Source organism: Oncorhynchus mykiss, chromosome 22, assembly GCF_013265735.2.
Source record: "Oncorhynchus mykiss isolate Arlee chromosome 22, USDA_OmykA_1.1, whole genome shotgun sequence".
In the NCBI taxonomy this organism is placed as follows: Eukaryota; Metazoa; Chordata; class Actinopteri; order Salmoniformes; family Salmonidae; genus Oncorhynchus; species Oncorhynchus mykiss.
In genome coordinates, this window is record NC_048586.1 from 15,148,427 (window position 1) to 15,164,305 (window position 15,879).

The 15,879-nt window shown below is 42.1% G+C and overlaps 1 protein-coding gene across 1 annotated transcript; it reads right to left on the reverse strand.

The window, feature by feature from the left end:
- Positions 1-415: 415 nt before the first annotated feature.
- Positions 416-4,488, reverse strand: LOC110501462 (Golgi reassembly-stacking protein 2). The gene is made up of 10 exons (XM_021579047.2): positions 4,291-4,488; positions 3,786-3,866; positions 3,216-3,419; positions 2,980-3,066; positions 2,736-2,866; positions 2,513-2,645; positions 2,261-2,384; positions 1,683-1,796; positions 1,465-1,581; positions 416-1,369 (listed from the first exon to the last, which is right to left on the reverse strand). Exons 1-10 carry the CDS (start codon positions 4,351-4,353, stop codon positions 1,107-1,109), a joined length of 1,317 nt encoding a protein of 438 aa, XP_021434722.2. The 5' UTR covers positions 4,354-4,488; the 3' UTR covers positions 416-1,106.
- Positions 4,489-15,879: the final 11,391 nt, after the last annotated feature.

The window sequence follows — 15,879 nt, forward strand, 5'->3', positions numbered from 1 at the left end:
TCAAAGTAGGATGAGTACTCCTTGTCGCTGCAGTCAGGCGTCTGAGACCAGGGTGACCTTCAGGTTATTTGCAGGTACATTGCCCAACAAAACAGGCATGCTTTGGGTCTAATAATAGCAACCAGTATTCTTGATAAGCTGTTGCACCAATATATTCCGTTCCATTGACCATCTTAAAACAAAATGCTGAAGGGCTCATATTATGTGCATTAGGCCTACAGGGTGATGAATCATGCAACACTGTTTGGAGCTACAGCTATTTGCATCCATAAATAATATTTTTGTCCCAACATGTAGTCTTCGAACTTGGTAAGTGCACAATGAACAATCCCATTGTTCACCCAAGTAGATTCCTTTGGTCCTACACTGACACCCTGTGGTTTTCAAAAGTAAAGACCCGTCATTTTCACACCCAGACAGACAAAATACATAATTTAATCCAGGGATGGTTCAAATACACACTTAAGTGTTTTAGTACAAGATGAAGCGTTACAGATTCCGCAATTAGAATATGGCTCATGAGCTGAGTTAAACTATCCAGAACCCAAAATATAAGCATGTTTTACTCCAATGTTTGTAAACACATTTTTGCATCATAGCTCTGTCTATGAATTTGAGTGGTAACATATCCCTCAACGTTTTACCAAAACAGGCAGGGAGCATGCTTTGTTTCTACTGCTGATTGCTGCTTTGACCTCACATATGCAGTCTCCACTAAAGCAGGAACATTGAAATTTAAAGGCAATCAAACTGCAAAGCCGAACTTCTGCGACACGGATTGAATAGAGCCCTTGGCTTGTAATGCAGTATCAATTTACTAAAGTGGGTCTCTCACAATTCTCCCATCCTTCTTAGGACCCTTGCTGTTTCAACAACCATGGCTACATCCTGATTCTCCACCCTTTTTCCAGAGTGCACACTTCCCATGATGGATTTAAGGGGAGAGAGAGAAACACTCCCCAATGATTACACCAATCCAGAGCTTGTAAATCCATGACAGGAAGTATACACACTTTTGGAACAAAGTAGAGAATTAGGGGTACAACTACAAGTGTTTCCAGATTGAGTTTTAAAGATAGTAGAGCTTGTTGGTAGATGGTCCTCTGTTAGGAGGACTCGGAGGTTGCTTCTGTTGGTTCAAAGGAGGCCACTGGTGTAGGGAGGAGTGTTTCTGTCAATTTGTCAATGACCACGGAGGATTTTGTGTCCGGGATGAGGGCAGGTCTCTGCTCATAGGAGACTTTGACATTTGCAGAGACAGGTGGAAGAGTGAACTCAGATGGAGGCAGAGTTACCCCTGGAACCAGGGGCAGCTGGGAGTTGAGCATGGATAGATTTAGGGGAGGAAGAGGGGCCAATGGAGGGAAACCTAAGGAACACAGGTGTAATGTTTCAGCAATACAGAAATATTACTGAAAGTATTTTTTTTTTTAAATAAAATTTAAACGTAAACATTGACATTACCTGCTGGTGGCATCCCTCCGATACCTGGTAACGATACAGTGCCGAAGTCTGGCAAAGTGAAATTCAAATTTGGCAGGTTGGGAAGGGGAGGTAGTCCTCCGGGTAACGACATTAGACCTATGCAGGAAATGTGAATATAATGAAATACACAAAGCCACATGCAAGTTACACATGCAGCATAATATTGTAACCAAACTAGAACCGTGTCTAGCGAGTACCTGGTAACGTGGTAGCAGGGAGGATTGGAGGTAACGTGGTAGCAGGGAGGATTGGAGGTACGGTGCTTAGCAGCGGGCCGACTTGGCTAGGCAACAGTGGCATAGTAGTCACTCCTTGGACAAAGACGATCCATTGTAATAAAATCAAATTATTTGTCACATGCGCCGAATACAACAGGTGTAGTAGAGCTTACCATGAAATGCTTACTTACAAGCCCTTAACTCAATTTCTCAAACTGCATTGTTGGTTAAGGAAAAAAGTAACACAGAATAACAATAACTAGGATATATACAGGGGGTACCGGTACCGAGTGTGCGGGGGTACAGGTTAGTCGTAATTTGTAGGTAGGGGTAAAGTGTCTATGCATAGATAATAAACAGCGATTAGCAGCAGTGTAAAAACAAAGGATGGGGGTGTCAATATAATTAGTCCGGGTGGCCATTTGACTTGGGGGACTGGAGTCTGACCATTTTTTGGGCCTTCCTCTGACACCACCTAGAATACTAATCTCTTACATGGTGATATCAAGTCAGTAAGCAATATGCATCTAAATTAAGAGTAATGATACGTAGCATACCTGTTTGTAGAGCGTTTGGTACAGTGAGAGGAGCTGAGCTGATTGACAGGTCAGAAAGATTTTGTTTCAACCCAGTAGGAGCAGCAGGCACCGCAGGTTGAGGACTGACAGCAGAGAGCTGAACCTGAGGAACAAATTAAACTGGGATCAACACCTAGTGCTGTAGAATATTCTCATAGTACATAAATTCCCTCATGTGACTGGCAGGTATTAGGAGTGAAAAGAAGTCAGTCATTTACAAAAATGTCTTACCTCTGTGAAGCCATCCTTGAGTGGGGAAACCGGCTCACTTGGAATCTGTCCGGGGAAACTGATCTTCTTACCCTCTTCAAATGGCTGTGTGGGTATCCTGTGCAGATAGCCATAGCCAATCCCACAACCTAGGCTGAAGAAGGGCAGAGAGAGTAACTGTGCAACCTGCCAGCCTATAGGCACATCAGCTAAATGAATTAATAACAAATGTCAATGCCATTACCTGCCCTCTCCACCCCATTCAGAGTTTGGAGTGATGACCACCTCCCGACAGTTGTCCGTGTCAGTGTTATACACATACAACTTAAGCCCTTTCCCTTCATGAGTTTCAATGAGGGAGAACAGATCTTCAGACTGCGGGGAAGACAAAGTCAAACACTATATCAATCATCATCATCATCATCATCAACCGTTTAGTGTAGGGAGAACATCATTGAATTGTCACTAAAGAAAGGCATTCCACACACCTCGTTCATGACAGTGTCTGCACCTATGATGTAGTCAGTGAGTGGTCTCAAACCAGCCAGGGCTGCAGGAGAATTTGGCTCAACTTCCTGAGGACAAGAAATAGAATACAGATCGAAATTGTAAATATATGCACTCGGGTAAGTCCTCACATTATGATTAAGCTACACAATCATGGCGTTTCCAGTTTTACATTCATTCATGTCTGCAGCTCTAAACAGCAAGGCAATTCGCTCACCAAAACATGCCACACATTCTCATTGGCTCCTTCGAAGCTGCAGAATCGGATGCTGACACCCATCAGCCCCTGGCCTCCCCACATGTTGCTGGGTGTGACTGTTGTCTCCCTCAGCTCAAGTGTCTTGCTGCTGTATACCAGCATCTTGATGGGTTTCTCCACGTTCACCTTCAGCAAGTCTTTTAATGTGTCATTATCTTTGTTCTGACAAGAGTGAAGACGTTAGCAGATTTTAAAGGGTTTTGTCTAGGTGGTATAAAGCTATGACCAGATGTGACTTTTTCATAGCAGGTTAGGAGAACTTACACAGCAGGTTAGGATAATGAATGTAGCAGGATCAGGATTATTAGGTTAGGTAAAAGGGTTAGGTTAGGTAAAATGCTCTCCTAACCTGCTACGAAAAGTAACTTCTGGTTGTAACCGTCTAGTCACAACCATGTTAAAGTACATCACTTGTAAACAAAGCTAGTCCACCTATTGGTTGTCTTGTATCCCTGGCTTTGAAAACATTTGAGCGGCAAGGGATCTGACAGATACAGGAGGTAGATCATTTGAAAAATGGCAGCTTACCAATCTTGTGTCACTGATGGAAATAATAAAGTCAAAGAATGGTTCCAATCCTGCAAGATGACCAGGGGAGTTCTCTTGCACCTGCAAATTGAGACATGAAGTTTGCACATGGCTTATTCATATTATTGCCTTGAAACATTCAATGAAACAACAAATGTGTTCTGGATTGAAAGGACATCACACCCCGACCGGTTCCTCAAGTCAGGTGATGGCCTAGCTTCATGGCTGGCTTGCAATCTAGCTAACTAGCCAAATCAGCTAGCAAGTTGTCAGACATTGCTCGGTATACTTGGTTAGACTACACATAGTTTGTTTTCTGAACAGCAAACATGTTGTGAATTGCTCATAGGAAGCCCCTAAAATACACACTAACAGGCTACAGCAATCAGAAGGCCGCAACATCATTCAGTCTGTTGACAAGCATTTCTGTGTTGTTCCCACTATCAGCTATCCCAGTTACAGCATGGTTTAGCATATGACCCCGTGTGCTAGCAAATATCCATACTCTGAGGACGTGATAACCTTCGGATCCTCCTCCAGGTATTTCGATGCTCTGTGCTCCCCCCATGTCTCCTCAAACCCTGGATATTTTTGTGTTGAAACTGCGATTGGCTGGCTAGCCACAGTAGCTTTTATTTCCCTGTTTCCGGAATGATGCGAAAGATAGGCTGCAAGAGAGAGTTTCTAAACCCAGAGACGCAACATCGTGAGCCTTCCGGCAACGCTTGCCAAGCAGACCAGGCCGGGGTTTGAGAGGTCAATAACATAAGTAAAACATTGTTCCTTAATTCGAAATCTAAATCTAAAAGCACAACTTAGATTCGAACCAATCTTAAGTAGTTGAACATGTTATTACTCCAACCTCGTGAAATTGACAAACTGACATGTTTTCATTTTTGTCAAAAACAACTTTGATTTGAATGTTTGCACATGCGCATTTTGGCGCGAGATACCCGTTGACGTGTTTCTACGCATGCGCCAAGCTAGCCAACGTCGCCATGACATCGCATACAAGCATGATCGAGGATTTATTTTGGATAAGCAGTTTCTGCTTATCTTTATACTGTACTGTCTTTGGTTTCTGGCATCGTCAAAAATACAAAGTGCTAAAACTTTGTGGATGATTTTTTGTGTGTTCAATGTGTTTTTTTAAATACTTTTTTTTATCCAGTTAAGCAAACGAATATGTGTATTATGAAAAGTTTCAAAGAAAACAAAAAAGTTTCTCAGCAGTTTAGTAGGCTATACATTTATACAAATGTTGATGCTCTTATTTGATGGCTATTTAAGGTCACTCTAAAGAAAATATAATGTAATGTGAAGGGTGTATAATGTTAAATCACCTTCCATTGGGTATTTTCCATGTTTTAGAATGGGACAGTATAGCTATAGAAAGCAGTGTATGCTATTGTGTCTACAGTGCCTTCAGAAACTATTCACACCCATTGACTTTTTACACAGCCAGAATTTAAAATGTATTCAAATTAGCTTTGATGTCACTGGCCCACACACAATACTCCATAATGTCAAAGTGGAATTTTGACAAATGAATGAAAAATGAAAAGCTGAAATGTCTTGTGTCAATAAGTATTCAACCCCTTTGTTATGGCAAGCCTAAATACATTCAGGAGTAAATAGCTTAACAAGTGACGTAATAAGTTGCATGGACTCACTCTGTGTGCAATAATGGTGTTTAACATGCTTTTTGAATGACTACCCAATCTCTGTACCCTACACATACAGATAATTGTAAAGGTCCCTCAGTTGAACAGTGAATTTCAAATGCAGATTCAACCACAAAGACCAGGAAGGTTTTCCAGTACCTTGAAAAAAAGGGTACCTATTGGTACAGTTCAAGTCGGAACTTTACATACACCTTATATTTAAACTCAGTTTTTCACAATTCCTGAAATTTAATCTAGTGAAAATTCCCTTTATTTTGCTCCTTTGCACCCCAGTATCTCTACCTGCACATTCATCTTCTGCCGATCTACCATTCCGGTGTTTAATTGCTATATTGTAATTACTTCGCCACCATGGCCTATTTATTTCCTTAACTTACCTCATTTGCACTCACTGTAAATATACTTTTTGTTTTCTTTTGTTCTACTGTATTATTGACTGTGTTTTGTTTATTCCATGTGTAACTCTGTGTTGTTGTGTGTGTCGAATTGCTACGCTTTATCTTGGCCAGGTCGCAGTTGCAAATGAGAACTTGTTCTCAACTAGCCTACCTGGTTAATAAATAAAGGTGAAATAAATAAATAAATAAATAAATAAATAAATAAATAAATAAATAAATAAATAAAAGTAGGCCTCCTTGCTTGCACACGCTTTTTCAGTTCTGCCCACAAATTTTCTAAAGGATTGAGGTCGGGCTTGGTGATGGCCACTCCAATACCTTGACTTTGTTTTCCTTAAGCCATTTTTCCACAACTTTGGAAGTATGCTTGGGGTCATTGTCCATTTGGAAGACCCATTTGCGACCAAGCTTTAACTTCCTGACTGATGTCTTGAGATGTTGCTTCAATATAACCACGTTTTCCTTCCTCATGAAGCCATCTATTTTGTGAAGTGCACCAGTCCCTCCTGCAGCAAGCACCCCCACAACATGATGCTGCCACCCTGTGCTTCACGACTGGGATGTTGTTCTTCGGCTTGCAAGCTTCCCCTTTTTTTCCTCCAAACATAACAATGGGCATTATAGCCAAACAATTCTATTTTTGTTTCATCAGACCAGAGGACATTTCTCCAAAAAGTACAATCTTTGTCCCCATGTGCAGTTGCAAACTTCTGACTTTTTTATGGCGGTTTTGGAGCAGTGGCTTCTTCCTTGCTGAGTGGCCTTTCAGGTTATGTCGATATAGGACTTGTTTTACTGTGGATATAGATACTTTTGTACCAGTTTCCTCCATCATCTTCACAAGGTCTTTTGCTGTTGTTCCGGGATCAATTTGCACTTTTCACACCAAAGTACGTTCATCTCTAGGAGACAGAACGTGTCTCCTTCCTGAGCTGTATGACGTCTACGTGGTCCCATGGTGTTTATACTTGCGTACTATTGTTTGTACAGATGTACCTTCAGGCGTTTGGAAATTGTTCCCAAGGATGAACCAGACTTGTGGAGGTCTACAATTTTTTTCTGAGGTCTTGGCTGATTTTTTCTGATTTTCCCATGAAGTCAAGCAAAGAGGCACTGAGTTTGAAGGTAGGCCTTGAAATACATCCACAGGCACACCTCCAATTGACTCAAATGATGTCAATTAGCCTATCAGAAGCTTCTAAAAAGGCATGACATCATTTTCTGGAATTTGTTAAGCTGTTTAAAGGCACAGTCAACTTAGTGTATGTAAACTTCACTGGAATTGTGATTCAGTGAATTATAAATGAAATAATCTGTCTGTAAACAATTGTTGGAAAAATTACTTGTGTCATGCACAAAGTAGATGTCCTAACCGACTTGCCAAACTATAGTTTGTTAACAAGAAATGTGTGGCGTGGTTCAAAAACAGTTTTAATGACTCCAACCTAAGTGTATGTAAACTTCCGACTTCAACTGTAGATGGGTAAAAATATCCCTTTGAGCATGGTGAAGTTATTAATTACACTTTGGATGATGTATCAATACACCCAGTCACTACAAAGATACTCAGTTGCCGGAGAGGAAGGAAACCGCACAGGGATTTCACCATGAGGCTAATGCTAACTTTGAAACAGTTACAGAGTTTAATGGCTTTGATAGGAGAAAACTGAGGATGGTTACTCCACAATACTAGAAAATAAAAGAGTCTCTAAAAGAGTCTCCACACTCTAGGAGCTCAGATGCAAAAATGGAATTACCAACGTTTCGACAGCCAAGCTGTCTTCATCTGGGTATAATCACAAACACTGCGGGATGACTCGTTTATATAGTGTCAAAAGACACAGGTGTCTGTAATCATGGCCAAGAGTGGCCTAATATCATTGGTTAATAATCAAATATTAAAATGTCATACAAAGAACAGCATACAAACAACAAATGGATAGCATTGATTCATTTGACTACACAAGCTTACAAACAATTACAATGGCAAAGTCACAATAATCACAAGAATGGCTTCAGATCAAAGTCTACGTTGAGACCGAAGGGTGCAAGGGTCTTTAAATTAAAGATCCAGGCAGCCTCTCGTTTTAACAATAAATTATCAAGGTCACTCCCTCTCCTAGGGAGGGTGACATGTTCGATGACATGTTCGATGCCAATATAACGCAGAGACTAAATCAAGTGGCCTGCCTCCAAGACGTGGGCCGCAACTTGATAAGTAAGTTTTTACACCTAATACTCCACAATACTAGTCTAAGTGACAGAGTGAAAAGAAAGAAGCCTGTACATAATACAAATATTCCAAAACATGCATCCTGTTTGCAATAAGGCACCAAAGTAAAACGTTATGTCCTGAATAGAAAGCATTGTGTTGTATTTGCCCCAAACATATCACTGAGTACCACAATTTATATTTTCAAGAATGGTGGTGGCTGCATCATGTTATGTGTATGCTTGTCATCGACAAGGATTAGGGAGTTTTTTTTAGGATATAAAGAAAAGAAATAGAGCTAAGCAGAGGTAAATTCCTAGAGGAGAACCTGGTTCATTCTGCTTTCCAACAGACACTGGGAGACAAATCCACCTTTCAGCAGGACAATAACCTACAACACAAGGTCAAATACACACTGTAATTGCTTACCAAGACCACATTGAAGGTTCCTGAAGAGCCCAGTTACAGTTTTGACTTAAATCGTCTATAAAATCTGAAAATCTATGGTAAGACTTGAAAATGGTTGTCTAGTTTTGATCATCAACCAACATGACAGAGTTTGAAGAATTTTAAAAAAAGAATAATGTGCAAATATTGTACAATAAGTGCAAAGCTCTTAGAGAGACTTACCCAGAAAAACTCACAGCCATAATCGCTACCAAAGGTGTTTCTAACATGTATTGGTTTGGGGGTGTGAGTAGTTATGTAAATTAGATATTTCTATATTTCATTTTCAATACATTTGCAAATTATGTCTAAAAACACGTTTTTACTTTTTCATTATGGGGTGGTTAGTGTGTGTAGATGGGTGACCATCTAAAAATATATATTTGATCAATTTTGAATTCAGGCTGTAACACAACAAAATGTGGAACAAGTCAAGGGGTATGAATCATTTCTGAAGGCACTGTATCTCATGATTGGGGAATCATCACAAAACAGGCATACCAAGTGGAACCTTATCAACGCGTCTCATGATGTTCCAGGTCTTTCTTTGGAATGAGAAAGGAATTTCATGTTGAACAGTTGGATAATAGACGACCTGACATAAATAGAATGTTTTCCTCAGCAAACTGTATCAGCGCCTTTATCCATCGTGGCGGCACCCAAACACTGTAAATGAAAACACCGACATGGTTGTTGATTCCATAGGTGCTGGATGGTGCTGTCTAGTACCATCAGTGGGAGGAGCCATGCATATGATTATCACTGACTCTGATAGCAAACTGTAAGAATACTTCATCTGCATTCCTGGACTGAAATTAATACAATATGTGCCTTTATGAATTCAGTACTATGGTAATACTATTTTATTTATATGATTTATATATTGTGCAAACATATTAGATTTGTGACATTACAGTTTTGTCCCTAATACTTTTAAGCAGTGAACAATCTAGTGTCTACAATGACACTATCCTCCTAGAAGTAAATAAATAAACTCAGTATTTCACCAGCAGCTTGCTGACGCCTTAAGTCCCTGCAATCATCGCTCCTCTCAGAGCCGCTCTATGTGGCTGTCACAGATTTATACCCATTCAGTCCTCCAAGTCATTTACACTGCAAGTCTGGACCAAGGAAATATAGTATTCTTAGTGTACCTGAAAATCTATTCTTACAGTACGGTAAAATATACTCTGCAACCTCTGGGGAGTTCAGGACACAGACCTGGATGTTTTGAAAGAGTCAACATTTCAGTGGTGTATATTACTGAAGAAAGACCCAAAAGGTTTGGGAATGTCAATACTAGCAAATGCTAAACACAGAAGCCAGTAAAATAAATGAGTATATTTTACTTATGAACTGGCAACAATCTGGGCATGAAAATGTGTGTGTAGATCAGATGACCAATATTTTACGTTACGGTAAGGGTTACAATGCTCTTTAAAGCAGAGCAAAAACATTACCTCTCTGGGTTAAATGTTTGATCCTTCAGCGTGCACCGCGTGGCAAAGAGCCGTCTCTTCTCTGGGCTGCCCACACCAACCGCCTGGCCTGGCCTGTCATGATGGGATCCTCCAGAGCTGTGGTCGCCTGCCATGATCTCCTTCCTGTCTGGCTTTGGCCCTCTGCTTGTGGTCCAGTAGCGAAGCTAATGAGAGCCTTCCAAACGCATCCTGACAGAGCTTAGTGACTGCAGGCATAATCAGACCCGGTGTAAAAAATTAAATAAAAAAGACTTGAATTGTGCATTGCAGTGGGTTTGTATTTTAATGAATCCTCTGTACCCCCTGGGAAGAGGAGACTGTCAAAATAAAGGGGAGACTGTGGTTCGAGGAGCTGTATCTCACAGACACACTGTGCTGGGGAGGCAGAGATAAAGTATTTCTCAGAGAGAGGAAGAAAAGCCTGTGTTTGTTTAGCTGACAGGTCAGAACAGGTATATATGCTGGTGAAATGTTTATCACACAGTTATCACTGTTTATTGTTTTCATCTCAACCACTGACACCGTGTTCCCTGCCAGGCCAGGTCATGGCTCACAGTGAGTACCCTGGCAGTGTCAGCCCTCCTCATGTTAGAAACACTGAACCGCGTTGGAGTGAGGCTGAGCACTGCATCACGGTCCTCTTGTTCCTCTAAACTACATGGTGGTAATCAGCATACAGGCTGCCTGGCTGCAGTGTAATTGCTCTCGGCAAATGTTAATTGCCTTTAGAAACTGTCCAAGAGAGACATTTACTAGCGGCCTTTCAACTTTAACAAGAGCCCCATTAGGGGTTCAGACACGATAGCCAGAGAAATGAACACGTTGCTGTCGATGCACTATTCATCTTGCACTCATACATTTGCTTTCTGCCAAGACAAATCAAGCCTTGCGCTGGGAGTGAACCGCAAGGTCAATAACAGGCACAAGTCCCATAGGGCGGCGCACAATTGGCCCAGCATCGTCCGGGTTATTAGGGCAGGGTTTGGCCAGGGTAGGCCGTCATTATAAAATACGTTTTCTTATTTTCTTAACTGACTTGCCTAGTTAAATAAAGGTTAAATACTTAGTTTTTTTAGTTGATCATAATAAACATGTTTAGCAACATTTAAGAAGATATGGTCTATTATTAAACAGCTATTTATGGAGTGTGTGTGTGTGTGTGTGTGTGTGTGCGCGTGCGTGCGTGAAAGAGGGAGAGTGCAAAAAGGGGGTGGCGTGGCAATGAGCCCCCGTGAATATCATCATCACCATTTCATTAGACCAGCCGCGCACAACGGGCATGTCAGTATCTATCAGGGGCATAATGAAGCAGTGATTCCCCAGGGTGGGAGATGGAGCTGGCGCATCAGGAACCCAATGACTAGACTGATGGATAGATATGAGAGGAGAGCTCTACATCTGAGAGGGGATAGGGGGAGAACCCCATATGGTGTGCAGAACGTCTGGGACCTCAGTGACCACATGAGGGCGCTGGAGGTGCAGAGATACGGCTGAGAGAGAACTCCCAGTGCTGTGGTTAGGAAGAAGAGGCTGCATCTAAGACCGCTCTTAAAGCACAAATCATAAATATCAATATCCCACAAAAATCGATGGAAAGATTGTATAACAAGCAGATGAAACCAATACCATATCTGGACACATTCTGACAAACTACCAGTAAATCATTTATAGCATAATTAAAAACCAGAGGTTCAGCTAGATGAATTGAGATTGAACCTGGGATTTGTTTCCTTTTCAACTGGACAAGGAAACTAAAGCCTCTTTAGGACAACCATCTCCTCATGGGCAGTGTGTTGGGGACAGAGAAGTTGTAATTGTGGTGTGAAATGGAGGGTGGCCATCCTAGTGGCCGGTCCGACAGCAGGCATTTCACAGTCTGGTGTTCATAGACCGTCTACCTCGAGAGACCGAGAATATAGGAGAGGAAACCAGCCATGCTTGTTATTTTCAAAGGCCTGCTTTGGACGTGATCAAAGTTTAATAATGTGTGTAATTGGAATTGATGGGCTTACAGATTGTTGGTTAAGGTGATGGAGCAATATGGAAAACAATTCAATAGGACTTTTATGCTCCATATCAGAGAGCTGTCCCAAAGCGTTTGTGATTGGTTAACATTAAAAAGAAAAATGAATGAGAGTGCAAAGGCTGTGATTCCAAGACAATGCAAATTAGAACATTTATTCCCCTTACATGTTTCAGTCAAAATGGACATTTTCTTCAAACAATCTTGGTGATACTAATACAGCTCTGGAGATGATACATTTTGCATCGTGTGGAAGTCCAAGGACTAATGTTTATGTTCCAGTGTAGGTTGAGAATGTAACTTCCTGTGGGAAGCCATTCGTCTCTGCTGAGTCGCTGGACTGTGACGACTAAAGGAGCCAATTATTGGGTGATACAAATGCTGGTTCAGTTAATACAGCTCCGTCGTTTTCGTTAACCTTCAATTATTTCAAGAGCCTCAGACACCTGCTTCCAAATGAGCTCTGTAATTATGCATCAGTTCAATTAAGCCCAGACAATCTTATCACCGTTACTGATGCAAACAACCTAACCACTTTATTTATCCTACTTTGACTCAAAGAAAAGAAGAACGGTTTATGATTTCAATTACCCACTTAGGAAATGTGATTCTTCCCAATCCTGTATTTTGTGTTGCTTTACGAAACATTCAATGGCATCCTGTCCATAAGGATCACGGCAGTGGCCGGTGAAACCGAGAGGAGTGTCTCGCAGGGGGAGTGGTGGTTGTAGCTCACCTTGCACCACTGAAAACGCTCAGCTCCAGTATGACTGGATTCAAATAAAATGCACCCAGGCAGAGCCTTGAAATGGGCTTCTCTGAGAGATAAAAAACAAGAGGTAAAGGGAGCACAGTGTGATGCTTTTTATGATGAATATCTTCAAAGTGTGATTAATGATAGTGGAGTACACGGCGGGGCCTCGTGAAAGCTCAGCTGTGAGATGATCAGCCAATAAACCTCACCCTCCAGGGGGATTCATTTGAGGAACGGAGAATGGCAATCACAGACTCTTTGGAGAATTTGGACAAGGCACTGGAAATACACACACATTTCCTCATAACAGATCTTTGGCCTTGCGGAGTGGGCTGATCATTTCACTGGCCATGGTTGAAAAGATTGATACAGGAATTGTTCATTTTTACTGCCCATACTGGATTTTGGTACTGCGGAATTGCAACTTCCATTTTTTTGAGCAATCAGAAATATTCATACTTTGTAAATGAGGAGTATTTGAGATATCTCAATGGTGCTCAATGGTTAACTGCATTCAGTTGACCTCTGATGACAGATGGATGGTGAGTGGCAAAGGCCCGAGTGTCTTCTGAGGTCAATCAGCTCCAAGTTGCTCTCACATCATTGCTGTTCCCCATGGCTGACCTGAGTCCATAAAGGCAGGTCTGTCACCTAAAGGCTTTTCTTATTTTAGCCACCGAAAAACCAAGACCCCAGAGGGAACTATAGGAAGACCACAGTAGGGTATGAAAAACAGCAGTCGAGCAGACTCACAGCCACAGATTTATTTCAACAGTGCGGATGCGTAACAGATGATCATTGGACCTCATTAACAAAGAACAGCCAAAAACATGCCCCCACTGTTTTTTTTAGTGTTTTTTTTAAAAAGCTGAGATTTTTGTTTCTGCTGTAAATAGGACTGCAATGCGCTGCACATGGTATGAGAGGTTAAAGTGCCTACCTCGACGGGGGACATCCATCCCACTGAGGAATGTATTCAACGTATTTCATCACGGAAACAACAGAATCATCATCATCATCATCATCATAACTGTGCATTTGTTTTGTTTAAATCAACATCTCAATGACAAACAATTGGTCTTTTACAACACGGCGATGCTCACAGGATAAAACTGTGCCCATGTGGATCATGTAAAGACCCCCAGAACATCCATGACATATAGTTTATGGATTTGAAAGGTAAGATACATTTCATCAAAATGGCCCCCTTCATGAAGTGAAATACTTCAAAACAGAGTAAACGCTCTACAATGTGCAACAATCCCTAGGGTAAAATATTTCCCCAGATAGTTTAGCATTCTGCTTCTCACTAAATAAAGCACCAGCAAATCTGCTGACGGAGCTCAGCTTCCCTCCCACAGCTAGTCGTGTGACGTTATAACATTCAGTCAGTGTGATTCACAAAGACATATTACATTTACACAACATAGATTGCACTAAGGTTAAGGGTGGTGACTGAGTTACATATTACTATACAAATATCTTAATCCATCTATTGGTTATATTAAGGGCTGTATTTATTTACACTGCTCAAAAAAAATAAAAGGGAACACTTAAACAACACAATGTAACTCCAAGTCAATCACACTTCTGTGAAATCAAACTGTCCACTTAGGAAGCAACACTGATTGATAATAAATTTCACATGCTGTTGTGCAAATGGAATAGACAACAGGTGGAAATTATAGAAATTAGCAAGACACCCCCAATAAAGGAGTGGTTCTGCAGGTGGTGACCACAGACCACTTCTCAGTTCCTATGCTTCCTGGCTGATGTTGTGGTCACTTTTGAATGCTGGCAGTGCTTTCACTCTAGTGGTAGCATGAGACGGTAGTGGCTCCGGTAGTGCAGCTCATCCAGGATGGCACATCAATGTGAGCTATGGCAAGAAGGTTTGCTGTGTCTGTCAGCGTAGTGTCCAGAGCATGGAGGCGCTACCAGGAGACAGGCCAGTACATCAGGAGACGTGGAGGAGGCCGTAGGAGGGCAACAACCCAGCAGCAGGAACGCTACCTCCGCCTTTGTGCAAGGAGGAGCAGGAGGAGCACTGACAGAGCCCTGCAAAAAGACCTCCAGCAGGCCACAAATGTGCATGTGTCTGCTCAAACGGTCAGAAACAGACTCCATGAGGGTGGTATGAGGGCCCGACGTCCACAGGTGGGGGTTGTGCTTACAGCCCAACACCGTGCAGGACGTTTGGCATTTGCCAGAGAACACCAAGATTGGCAAATTCGCCACTGGCGCCTTGTGCTCTTCACAGATGAAAGCAGGTTCACACTGAGCACATGTGACAGACGTGACAGTCTGGAGACGCAGTCGAGAACGTTCTGCTGCCTGCAACATCCTCCAGCATGACCGGTTTGGCGGTGGGTCAGTCATGGTGTGGGGTGGCATTTCTTTGGGTGGGCCGCACAGCCCTCCATGTGCTCGCCAGAGGTAGCCGGACTGCCATTAGGTACCGAGATGAGATCCTCAGACCCCCTGTGAGACCATATGCTGGTGCGGTTGGCCCTGGGTTCCTCCTAATGCAAGACCATGCTAGACCTCATGTGGCTGGAGTGTGTCATCAGTTCCTGCAAGAGGAAGGCATTGATGCTATGGACTGGCCCGCCCGTTCCCCAGACCTGAATCCAATTGAGCACATCTGGGACATCATGTCTCGCTCCATCCACCAACGCCACGTTGCACCACAGACTGTCCAGGAGTTGGCGGATGCTTTAGTCCAGGTCTGGGAGGAGATCCCTCAGGAGACCATCCGCCACTTCATCAGGAGCATGCCCAGGCGTTGTAAGGAGGTCATACAGGCACGTGGAGGCCACACACACTACTGAGCCTCATTTGGACTTGTTTTAAAGACATTACATCAAAGTTGGATCAGCTTGTAGTGTGGTTTTCCACTTTAAATTTTGAGTGTGACTCCAAATCCAGACCTCCATGGGTTGATACATTTGATTTCCATTGATACTTTGTGTGATTTTGTTGTCAGCACATTCAACTATGTAAAGAAAAAAGTATTTAAGAAGAATATGTCATTCATTCAGATCTAGGATGTGTTATTTTAGTGTTCCCTTTATTTTTTTTGAGCAGTGTATAT